The 12,581-nt window shown below is 40.9% G+C and overlaps 1 protein-coding gene across 5 annotated transcripts in view; it reads left to right on the top strand.

Annotated features, from left to right (window-relative positions):
* Positions 1-12,581, top strand: part of dclk2a (doublecortin-like kinase 2a) — a 454,170-nt gene that overhangs the window by 397,488 nt on the left and 44,101 nt on the right. For all 5 annotated transcript variants that reach the window (XM_048528857.2, XM_048528836.2, XM_048528842.2 and 2 more), the window contains one exon: positions 4,261-4,407. In XM_048528857.2, the coding sequence (XP_048384814.1) occupies positions 4,261-4,407 (147 nt within the window). The remainder of the gene's footprint in view (positions 1-4,260; positions 4,408-12,581) is intronic.

Raw genomic sequence — 12,581 nt, forward strand, 5'->3', positions numbered from 1 at the left:
AGTGTGTTTATGATGCAAGCATTAGATCTCTTATTATCATATTTCTGAATGTAAAAACAGCTGTATGAACTGGATTCAGCTAACATTATTCGGTCTGATTAAATCTTTCTTCTGTACGATAGGAGGCAACTGGAGCATGGCTGGGTCGGCCTGGCAATGTAACTGATACAGGGTCAAATCCTGCATGGCATAAAATGTTTTCTCTTTGCAGTCATACAGGACTTATTTCCTTCATTAATAAAGAAATTAGAAACTGAATATCTTATTCAAGAGGCTGGTGCTCATTTTCATTACTGTGTAAACTGAGAATAATATCTTAAATTCTCTTGTGATGGATATTAAGGTTAGCAGTAAAAGTCTAAGCGTATAATTGGATATTTAAGTATTAGATCTTGATGGTACCACATGTAAAATTTCAGCGAATGAACAACTATCCTGTTCTATAACTTCTTAAAAATAGTTATCCTTTAATGAGATATACAGAGTTCTTGGCAGTTAACAGCGATGATGTTCCCTCAGGTACTGTTTGATTGCCGATCTATTGTTACTGATGGTGTTTGATTGATGGATACAATTATATTTTCACTTTAAATTTCCATCTTTGAAGTACACACTGCTGTGCATCTTTAAAAAGCAATCTTTTCACAATTTGATGTGGAGGCTTTATGATTCAAAATTTAAAATCACAAGGCCAGATACAATATCTAATCATTGGAAATTAATCTTCCACAGACATTCCTTGTTAAGAAGGAAACTCGTTACACACTCCATAACAAAGGACATGGGAAGACAACAGAAAAACAGGGGAAAAAAGCCCCTGAGCCCAGTAAATATTTTGAATTCCTCTTCAATCCGTTCAAGCAATTAATCCCAGTTCATGGAACTAATTACAGTTAACGGTGCATATTAATCCACTTCCATTTTATACGATGCAATCTTTATCCCAGTGTAGTGCCGTAACTCCAAATTTGATCATTATTTTTGTGAAAATCATGGACTGATATCTATGTCTTAATTTTCATACTGTATTCTCACACAGAAAAATTCAGAGTCAAAAATAGAATTTCACGATTATACAGCCAGGGAGTTGAAGATAGATTTTAACAATCAGTCATAATACCCATTTACAAAATGTCTTAGAATCCAATGAGGCTATGAATCTTGCGAGAAGGAAAGACAACTATGCAAAAGCAGACTTTCCACTGTTTTCAGCAGGGATGTGTTGTGGACTGATTGAATTTGGGCAATGATCAAAAAAAAGGTAAAAGTGTTTACAGGTTGCAGAGTTGAGTAATCACCGATGCATTCTTTTTTCACCGTTATGACCTAAATTATAAAAATGGGTATTGGTTTTACTGTTCCTGATTACTTAAAATTTTGAGATAGATGAAAAGGTTTCATGTAAGACAGTTTTTCTTCCATCAGGATTGGACGGCTGGTATCCAGCTTTACCCTTTGCAAATCAGCTGGCAGAGTGTATAGATAAAGTTGTGTACACTTGAAAATGTATTTGCGAGCTCTGATTCACTGCGGAGGTAGTGACTGAGCTGTGCTGTCTGGTGGAATCAAATTTGCACTGTTGACAATGGGAAGTGACCATGAAATTTTAAGCCATCAACTCCTTTGAAATGATACCAAGAGTGTATGATCAAGATTCAAGATGCATTTGAAGGCCTTAAAAATTAGAAGTAAAGTGGAAGAGATAGGTAGGTTGGGTGAAATCGTATTATGGCTGTTACATGTAAAGTCAAGAGCAGGAGAACAATCACCAATCCAGCAGGACTTTATTCCATGTCAAAGTGATATTGAAACATTTGGTGAAATCTTATAAGGGTCTGAGCAACATGTACTATTGCAAGATTTATAGAAGAATCAGAAGAGAAGCCCAAGAAGACCCATATTGATGGGGGAAAGCACTTTGACAAGCAATATGGCGAGGTTCATACTTGGCAGGGGCAAGTTGCCAATGGAGGAGGATTAGGGCTTGTTAAACATCTTGTTAACAGCCCAACTTGTCTCATTAATATTCAGCTTCCTACTTTACCAAACAAGCTAGACATCAAGAAAACTAGACATGGAAATCAGAGCGAGTGCCCAGTGAATTCAGTTCTCCACTCAATCCAAACAACCTCTATGTTGCATAAAATTCAATACCATCTCAAGGCAGAATCTACAAGCAGAGTTGGATTTCAGTTATCAATGCCATTAGTGAAGTCATAATCTTCCAAATCTAATAGTCAAATTTAGATTCATTTTCTGATTAAAATACATCTGAGATCTGAACTGGATTTTGAGTGTGACCTGTAGTACTTTGCAATCTAAGTTAAGTGGAGCTCATTTGTTAAAGGACACCAATCAAAGATGCTGTTCAAAGCATTTAGAAATTAAAATTATTCTCTCAATTTGCATTCATGGGTGGTTTTTATCTGTTATTCACAAAGAATTTAACCAATCACGTGAGTTGTAGCTATTGTACCCACAGGCTGAAAAACAGCAGAGTCCACATTCCTGTGAGCTAACTGACATATCCTGTACTGTCATTACCTCGGGTCCCTGGAGTCAAGAGAATGTCAGAGGGTGAGATTCAATGTGAACAAATTGAAAAACTGGTGATATCCTATCAGTCACTTGTTATATGTTGAGTGGCAACATTATCCAAAAATGTAACATTAATATCAAATGTTAGCTAATAACACTCAGTTCTATCTCGCCACCACCATCTCTCAACTCCTCCACTGTTGCTAAATTATCAGAATGTGGAGGTATCAGTGTTGGACTGGAGTGGTCAAGGTCAAAAATCACAGTTTATAGTCCAACAGGTTTATTTAAAGACACAAGTTTTCGAAGTCTCACTCTAAACCGGGTGATCAGACATTATGGTTTGTTTGGGATAGTACCAATATTTTCGCCAAGTGTCTTGGTGTCCTGACAGGTTGCTACAAATTGTTCAACTATCTGGGTTTGCAGTTTCACTGAATGCTCTCCCCTTTAACCCACCCTTGTGTTCAATTTAAGCTCTTGTATCATGCTGCACGCTGAGAATTGGGGCCAACCCATTCAGCATCTGCACCTACTGCAAAACCTCCTGGATCCTGAATTTAAAAGCAAAATAATGTTGAGTGATTCCAGATATTCAATCCACGAGGATTTGCAAACTCTCCACAGGTCACCCTCCTTTCAACTGGAGTCCAATTTCATTTGACAGTTGTGCAGGCAGCAGCCAATCCAGCTGCAAGTTAGAGAGTGACAGGAAGCTTCAGCCAATCAGGAATGAGCTCATGGGAAGGAAGGTGGTAGCAGCAATAATTGATATTGCGGCAACAAATCATTTTGTTCAATTTGGACAGTTCTCATCAATAGTGAAGGTCCATTAGATGTTGGTATAACACAAGACCCCTGTTGCTATCCTGTCCCCCCCAAACATGATGATCATAGCTTGAACCGATGATGTGGTGGGTGGTGAATTTGAATTTCTGCCAGGAAGAGTGAGGGATCTGAAGGAGATTTGGCCTTAGCATCATGCATCTGGTTCCTGGTATTGACCAGTAATGACAATACTGTTCTGTTAACGGTGCTACATAAATATAGCTGCCATTGATCAATATTCCGTTCCATATACTTCAATATCGGGCATGTCTTATGATTGACAGCAAAAACAATTCTGTCTTTTTATTTTGTCCAGTTCATCTACAATTATTTGCACTCACAAGGGAGCATCAAGGGAAGCTACTTGTCTTAGGGAACTGTGTGACAATCCAAGTTGAAATCGACTCATTTTAGGAAAACACGTCAAACTCACTGCATCTTTCCCTGAAAATAAAATCATAGCTCAGCTGGGGTCAAAGTAATTCCATCTTTCCAGAACAAATCAGGGGGATGCAGGCCTCAGGCACAAAGAATGCCTTCAAAGCTGATATTGGTGGAGGAAGTATGCACCTTCCTTCTGGGCTTACTGATCACTTCTCCAACATCCTCCTGATCTTACAGGATCATAAGGTATTCTTGAATATGGGATCCCCATCTCTGGGTCCCACACATTCACTTTGCTATGATTTGGTAGAGGCTCCACCTCCTGAGAAGATCAGGAACAAATTTCCTTGCAAATTCAGGACACAACAAATTTAATTCCTGGTCTGAATTCTTCCTGTGAATTTTTGCTGAAGATGCAATGTGAGTGTCAACAATCAAAGTGTATTTTAGACTGTTCCCTGCTGTGGTACATGGCTTATTTCTTGTCTGTTGTTAATGTTTTTCTGACAGGGTGGAGATCTGTTTGATGCCATTACATCATCAACTAAGTACACAGAACGGGATGCCAGTGCAATGGTGTACAACCTAGTTTCTGCACTCAAATACCTGCACAGCCTGAACATTGTGCACAGGGATATCAAGCCGGAGAACTTGCTGGTATGTTCTTAGTTTGGGAGGGAATATACCGCCAATAATTTTACTCCAGTCGCGTCACATACCTAGTTACCAGCAAAATATCAATACTTATTTCACCTGTAACAGACACTTTGAATGACTGAGTCTGGGCCATGTCACAAAAATATGACTGGGAAATACCCAAATCAACTTGTCTTTACTAAACTTTCAATTTGACATTGTCACTATTGAAGTTAACAAAAATTCCAAATGATTTGAGCATTTGTTACAAAACTGCCAACCGGTGGGAGAATCCTCAGTTCGCTAAACAACCGGTTCAGTGCAATGAGTGAGAGAGATGCCAACGGAGTGGGTTCAGTTCCTACGCTAGCTGACATTACTGTCAAGTTCCGCTTTCTCAACCTCATCCCTTGCTTGAGACATTGTGACCCTTAGGTTACTCTCTCAGCACCAGTTGTCTCTCTGTAAAGAGAGAGCAGCCCTGTGGGACTCTGGACCTACAGCCTTACCTTTTACTTTTCTCTTCCACCATCCATCTGTTTGTTGTTGCCGTGATATGTGTGTCAGTTTACAACCTGGACCTCATTTGAATGGACCTAACGAATTACATGCACCAAACCTTTCCATCTCTATGGATGCAGAAGATATCTCAGGCTTGGGAAATAGGAAGGTGACCCTGAGGAGCAGTAAGTGGGTGGGAGAATGTGCACGAGTGGGAAACCAGTTTAAGCTTTCCCTTTAAAGACCATTGGTGAGGCTTCTCAGAATTTGTGAAAATGGGCAGTGCATATGTCAAGCTCATTAGATGCTAAAATTGTGGTTTGACCATGTTCTATGACCCTGATTTGCATACTACATGTTTCTTCCTGCCTGGTTTCCCCATTTTCACATCCACATGATCCTACCACATTGATGTCATTGTAAGTGACTTATCGTTGTTTTCAGGCTATAGTGTCCTATTATGACAGGCAACTACAGGTAACTGTTCCCAATTTATTCACACACACCAGGTCTGTTTCTGTTGATCACAGTGATTCAGTCATTGACTGTCTTTCTTACGCCAGTGTACTGGGGATGTCCGGAGTACGTGGGATTTGTTCTGAAATAGCAATTCTTTCTTTCCTGTTTGCATATCACTGCACATCTGCCAATATTAAAATTCAGAAATCCAAGTCTCTCTGCTATAAGAAAGATGGTGTTAAACTTACACGTTCAGAATTCAGAAAAGATTTGCAAGTTTATTGCCAAGATTGGAGGATCTGACCTCTGGGGAGAGTTTGATTAGACTGAGGTCTTTTACCCCTGGAATTTTGGAGGTTTATAGAGGCTTATAAATCTGCAGAGGTTTATAAAATCCTGAGGGACATAGATAGGAGAAAGTCAAGGTCTTTTTCCCAGGGTAGGGGATCCAAAACTAGAGGGCATAGGTTTAAGGTGAGCAGGGAAAGATTTAAAAGGGACCTGATGGGAAACATTTTCACACAGAGGGTGATGTGTATGTGGAATGAGCTGCCAGAGGAAGTGGTGTAGACAGGTGCAATTATAACATTTAAAAGGCATCTGGATGAGTACACAATAGGAAGAGTTTAGAGGGATTTGGGCCAAATTCTGGCAAATGGGACTGGATCAATTTATGCTTTCTGGCCAGCACTTTCTGGACCAAAGGGTCAGTTTTCATGCTGAATAAGTATATAACTCTATGTGCCACTTCTCAAACCATCCACCTAAAAAGTCTGAAACTGCTTAAATCTATCACAGTTCTGTTCAGCAGAGTTCGTGGCAGAAATCACGGTACCCAGTGCTGTCCCTGGCTCCACCCTGTCCAGACTCAAGCACCTGGCTCTGCCCCTGACTTGAGTGAAAAATATTGGTACAAATATTTTGCTCCATAACATGTGTGAATATCACAAACAGCTGGGCTACCAGAGACGTGATAAAGCTTTTAGACTCTTCTGAGGTCAGGAAAGGAAATGAAAGGGGCTCAAAATGTCTGGCAGGAGCCGGTAAGACAGTTTCCTAAGCCCATTCCCTGGTTTAAGGCCAGCAGGAATGTCTGCCCCATGAGGCAGGCAGCCAATGAGATTTGTTAAGAATCTCTTTAAAATTATGTAATGCAGGCTGGCTGATTTTCCAGGGAGTCTCAGCCTCAGGCCATTGACCCAAACAAACTGGCCCTCAGGCTATTTTTGCGTGGGTACGGATAGAGGCATAGGAGGCTCTGTATTGAGATTCACCTGGAACCAGCACCACCACCCCCCCGCCCCCAACCCTTACAGTGTTTGCTGGCTGCTTCTTGTATTTTTAGTGCACTTATAAAAAGTTGCTCAGATTGCACCATCACGTTGAAGTACTTTGGCAATTACCTTTTGCTGTAGCTTGGTGCTCCTTTGAAGTCAGGAGCTTCCAATTGACTGGCTAGACATTGTTTGTCACCTTTAAATAGACAGCTCTGCAATCTCCAAATTGTTGCCACACTAAAACTTAGCTGACTCCACCCTGCCAATGTTGTCATTATCCCACAGAGGATCTTTGATTTTAATTCTGGACTGTGCTCCTGAGATGCTGCTTGGCCTGCTGTGTTCACCCAGCTCTATACTTTGTTATGCCCTTTCTAATGCCTTCTATTTTCTATTCACTTCAAGTTTTCTGTTTCCTTGTTTTTCTGTAGTCCCTGAATGTGTTTTGTTATTCTGGACCTGAGATCGTCATTTCTGTTTCTAGCCCTTTACTTTTCTCTTGACCGCTCTGAGCTGAGGACTCTTTTCTTCAATCATCATGTCCCTTTCACTCTTTCATTCTGCCCTTCTAACTCCTGCCCATCCCTGCCCAGCCCTCCCTACCTCTTAAATACTCCTTGATCTTTCTGCTCCTTTACTGCTGTTCCAGACTTTGCTCCCTCTCAGTAATATTCCTTTTTCACTACTTCTTCTACCTGTCCAGCCATCCTCAGAGACTATAAACATACTCTAAAGCCCCTTTGTACCTCTACCTTTTTAGAATCTGACTCTTTCTTGTGAACTCCTTGCCTTGTTTACTCTCCTCAAATGCATTGCCTTATATTGAATTGAATTCCATTTGCTACTTTTCTCCTCACTTGATCAGTCATTGGTAGTGATCTGTGTCGACTACAACGATCTTCCTCCTGAGCAATGCATGTCCAATTTTTGTATCATGTGCAAAATGATTTATGACACCTGCATTTAAGTCTAAAATCATGGATATTGCCAGTACTGAGACCTGTGGAATCTCACCAAAACCAGGCTTACCATCTCAAAAAGATCATCTATCAACCATTGATAATGGGAACTGCAGATGCTGGAGAAAATCCCATTCTTAGGATGACATGTCCATCATGAGCCTCCTGCAGTGCCACAATGATGCCACCCAAAGGTTACAGGAACAGCAATTCATATTCTGCTTGGGAACCCTGCAGCCCAATGGTATCAATGTGGACTTCACCAGCTTCAAAATCTCCCCTTCCCCCACTGCATCCCAGCCCAGTTCGTCCCCTCCCCCCACTGCACCACACAACCAGCCCAGCTCTTCCCCTCCCCCCACTGCATCCCAAAACCAGCCCAGCCTGTCTCTGCCTTCCTAACCTGTTCTTCCTCTCACTCATTCTTTCCTCCCAACCCAAGCCACACCTCCATTTCCTACCTACTAACCTCATCCCACCTCCTTGACCTGTCCGTCTTCCCTGGACTGACCTATCCCCTCCCTACCTCCCCACCTATACTCCCCTCTCCACCTATCTTCTTTTCTCTCCATCTTCGGTCCACCTCCCCCTCTCTCCCTATTTATTCCAGAACCCTCACCCCATCCCCGTCTCTGATGAAGGGTCTAGGCCCGAAACGTCAGCTTTTATGCTCCTGAGATGCTGCTGGGCCTGCTGTGTTCATCCAGCTTCACACTTTATTATCTATCAACCATTACTGTTTGTATCTTGTGTCTGAACTTTCGATCCAAAATGCCACTTCCGCAGGCTATTAATTTTCTGCCCAGAATGCCTTCTGGGACTTTATCAAAATCCTTGCTAAAATCCATGTAAATTACATCAAATACATTATCTTCATTCACCCTTCTTATTACCTTCTCTAATCGGTTAGTCAGACATGACCTTCCATTAACAAATCCATCCTGATTGTCTTTGATTAATTCATGTGTCTCTAAATGACTATTTCTAACATCTGTCAGAACAATTTTCAATAATTTTCCCACCACTGAGATTAAGCTGACTAGTCTGTAATTGCCCATTATATCCAATTATTTTTATAGTTGTCAAGGGATATGGTACCTCTAACCAGGCTGTATTTATTGCACAGCTTTGATCGCCCAGGAGAAAGTGGTGGTAAGCTGCTGCCTTGAACCGCTGAAGACGTTAGGGTCTACATGCACCCACAATGCTGTAAGGGAGGGAGTTCCAGCATTCTAAGCCAGTGACAGTGAACAAACGATGATATAAGTCCGGATGGTGTGTGGCTTTTGAAACTTGCAGGCATTGGTATTCCCATGCATTTGCTGCCCTCGTCTTTCTAGGTGGGAGGGGTCATAGGTTTAGAAGGTACTGTCTAAGGACCCTTGGGTCATTGAAGAAGTGCATCTTGTAGATGGAACATGCTGCTGCCACTATGCATCAGTGAAGAGAGTTAATGTGGAAGGTGTGGTGCCAGTCAAGTGTTCTTTGTTCTGGATGGTGTTGAACTTCTTGAGTATTGAGGAAGATCCACACAACTGGTGAGTATTCTGTCACAATGTTGAGTGTACCTTGTGGAAATACACTCAGAAGACATGAGGTGGATTACTAAAGAATTCCTCCTCTTGTGGCTACGGTATGGTATCGCTATTGAATGTCAAGAGGCAATGGTTAGATTTTCTTTGCTCACTCTTCTCCCTTCGGAAACAATGTTAGCAGCTATGGTGCCTTCTAGCACCATGTCTGTAGCCAATGAGATTAACAAGTAGTCAACAGACCCACTACCACATTTTCCCTTACTGCCCTTATCAGCCTGAAACACATTTCATCTGAAGCAGATGACTTATAAACTACCAAGGATGCTACCCAACTTTATATTTCTTCCCTTTTTATGTTTATCTGATAATACGTACTCCCCTTCCTTGATTACACTGTCAATTTTGTGAAAACAGGCACCAATCAATCAATAAGGACTATGCCCATGTCTTACACCTCCATACAGAAATATTACCCTTTTGACTTCTGACCATACTTTTTCTTTAATTATCCACTTGCTTTTTATGTATTTCTAGCATTTTATTGCCAATATATTTTCATGACCTGTCTTTGCTCTCCTAATTTCATTTTAACTATCTATACTCACCTGAGTTTTCTTAGATTTTGAAAAAATTGGACATCTGATGTAAACTGCCCTTTTATTGCTTTACCCTTCTCTATAACCACACCTGGGGGAAGCACTGCATCTCACAGTATGGGTTAGCTAAGAAACGATTTTGGTACCTGCAGCTTGGAGGCATTCTGAAGCCCAGTAGTAATCTGTGCTGAGACCATCAGGCAATCACTAGCAGTCAGAATTTGAGGTGCTTGTGCTACATTGAACCTTTGTTTCAGTGCCATAAACAGCATTGCCTAAATCCCAGGAATGGATTTGTTTTCACTGATAAAATTATAGATTATGATCCCAAAACACCAGCAAAGGTCTCAGAAACTCATTAAATTTTTACTTTTTTCAATCACTACGAACCAGTGTCCCTGCTGATAGCAGTTGCCATTGATTTTCTGCACAGTCACTTCTGTTATATGGCTGAAGCAGCTGCAGAGATCTGAGATCATTCTAGAAAATAATTGAAGGCTCCCTCTGGCAGCAGCTAAGCTTTAAGATGTCTTGACATGAGCAAAGTCACAGCTGTATTCTGTGAGAGTCCTGCGAGCATAACTATTCTAGTTCCTTTCATTTTAAAAAGTCAGCAGCTGTGCCCACAGAATTGAACACTGAATTTATTCATGTTGGTTCTGGTTTTAGTTAGTTGCTGCATGCTCCACTGATTCTGCTGTTTACACAGAGAGCACACAGTGTAAGTGTGCAGTACTGAGAAATGTATTTTCAGTTTTTTTATTCTCCTTTAGAATAATAATAAGATAGAAGGAAACCTTTCCAAACCTTGATTCCATTAAAATGTAATTAAAAAGCTTTGAAATTACAAAGTATAATTTCTGTGGTCTTGTTGGGCAGCTCCACTTTCAGGGAGCAATGGACTTGAAGGCCAAGTTTCCTCTGTACAACAGGAAATTGATCACTTGCAGATATAGGTGGAGAATTTAAAAATTACGGTGGTGTGAGTTCGTGCTCTATATATCAATACTGTTCAGGATCCTGCCATTAACTGTATTGTTTTCCTTAAGTTTTGGTCTGGGCCTGAAACATCAGCCTTTCTGCTCCTCTGATGCTCCTTGGCCTGCTGCGTTCATCCAGCTCTACACCTTGTTATCTCTTAAACATAAATTGAGGTCAGTTTTGAAGAGCATTATAAACTCTGTCAAAGAAGACAGAGGATGGTTGTTCAGTGACATTTATCAGAAGATGTGAGGATCAGGTTATTCCAAGGAGCAGTGCTATTCAGTTCATTCATTTTCTGTTCGGCTTTTTATCAGTGAAATAGGAGTGCAAAGGGAAATAAATCTGGTGAAATTTTCAGGGTGGTTCAGATGGGACGGCAGGAGATGGGAGCTTGTAACAATGAAAAAGATGTTGATTGGGTGCAAAGGAATCTAGGTAGATTGGGATTAGGAAGATAAAGTGGGAACTGGCAGAATGGATTTATTGTAGTCAACTGCAAATGATGACATTAGCAAAGGTACCAGACTGGCCCTAGTAGCACAGGAAAAATATGTGGATGGTCACCATTTAAGATTTTTATTTTGTAACTTGAAAATAGCTTTGGAATACAGTTTTTCTATTTTATCATGTGTTGCTGTCAGGTTAAATCTTATCCATTAGGAGCTATCACGCAGAAACCTCCCAACTATTTGGCATACTTGGGCCAGATTTTCAGCATGGAGGTGGGAACCAGGAGTCAGGGTTTTCCAACATTGCTAACCCAATTGTATCCCAGCAGTGCCTGCTTGCGGGATTTCATGCTGCTGAAAACAGCCAGAGATAGAAATGGGGGTGGGCCTTCCACGTCCGCTCTTACCCGCCATTTATTCTCCCAAACAGTACCAAACCAGGATCGAAAATTCCCATCTACAGATTCAGGTGATTTACTTGAATACTAGTCATTTCAGAATATTATTTCTTTTGTTTCATTATCTTGAATTCTTAAAGGGGGAACATCATTTGGACATGCCAGAAAAATGTGCACTCATAAGGCTTTGTTGATTTAATATGAAAAACACAGCAGAGTGCGTGAGTTTCCCTGCCTGGCAATGTAATTTGGCATGTTTCTCAATGCAGGGGGAGGAAGTTCCATATTTAAAATGATAAATTTGATTATAACTTTGTAAGAAAGCCCTGCAAATGTAAGACCACATTCAAGAAGGAAGAAAGGCAGAAAGCAAGAAAATATAGTCCAGTTCTGTACCAAATGTCTTTGGGAAAATGCTGGACATATTGAGCAAGCAGTGACAGGTAATTAAGAAAATCACAATGCAAACAGTAATATAGTTTTTAAAAAGTAACGTCGTGTATTGAGAAGGAGTTCTTTGAAGATGTAACAAACAAAGTGGACAAAGAGAATTTACTGGATGTAACGTATTTGACTTTTCAAAAAAAATTGAATAAGGTACCTCATGAAATATTACTACATAAACCAGAGTGTTGGAGGCCATTTTTAGCATTGATAGAGGATTGGCTAACTAATAACAAACAGAGGCCCCAACAGGCAGGAGAAATCCCAGCTTTGCAAACTGTAATTGGAAAAATAGATGCCGTACTTCACATTTTCAGCTCAGGGGTGTGGGATAAATTGGGAGTTGGATAGACCCCAAGAGTTTGCCAGTTACTGAGGCTGGCTGGGCAGAGAGACTGCCTCTGGGCCCTAGCTCTGTGATCAAATTTTTAAAATAAAGATTAAAATATAAAACACTCTTCTTCTTCACTCTCCTTCCCCTCCACACACTCCCATGTCCCTGCCACCCTAAGCCCCTCTACCAATCCTCACACCCCCTCATATTCCCTGTGCCACCATGTGCGTGTTTACCTATACCCACAGCACTTTATAAC

This window comes from Stegostoma tigrinum, chromosome 1, assembly GCF_030684315.1.
Source record: "Stegostoma tigrinum isolate sSteTig4 chromosome 1, sSteTig4.hap1, whole genome shotgun sequence".
In the NCBI taxonomy this organism is placed as follows: domain Eukaryota; kingdom Metazoa; phylum Chordata; class Chondrichthyes; order Orectolobiformes; family Stegostomatidae; genus Stegostoma; species Stegostoma tigrinum.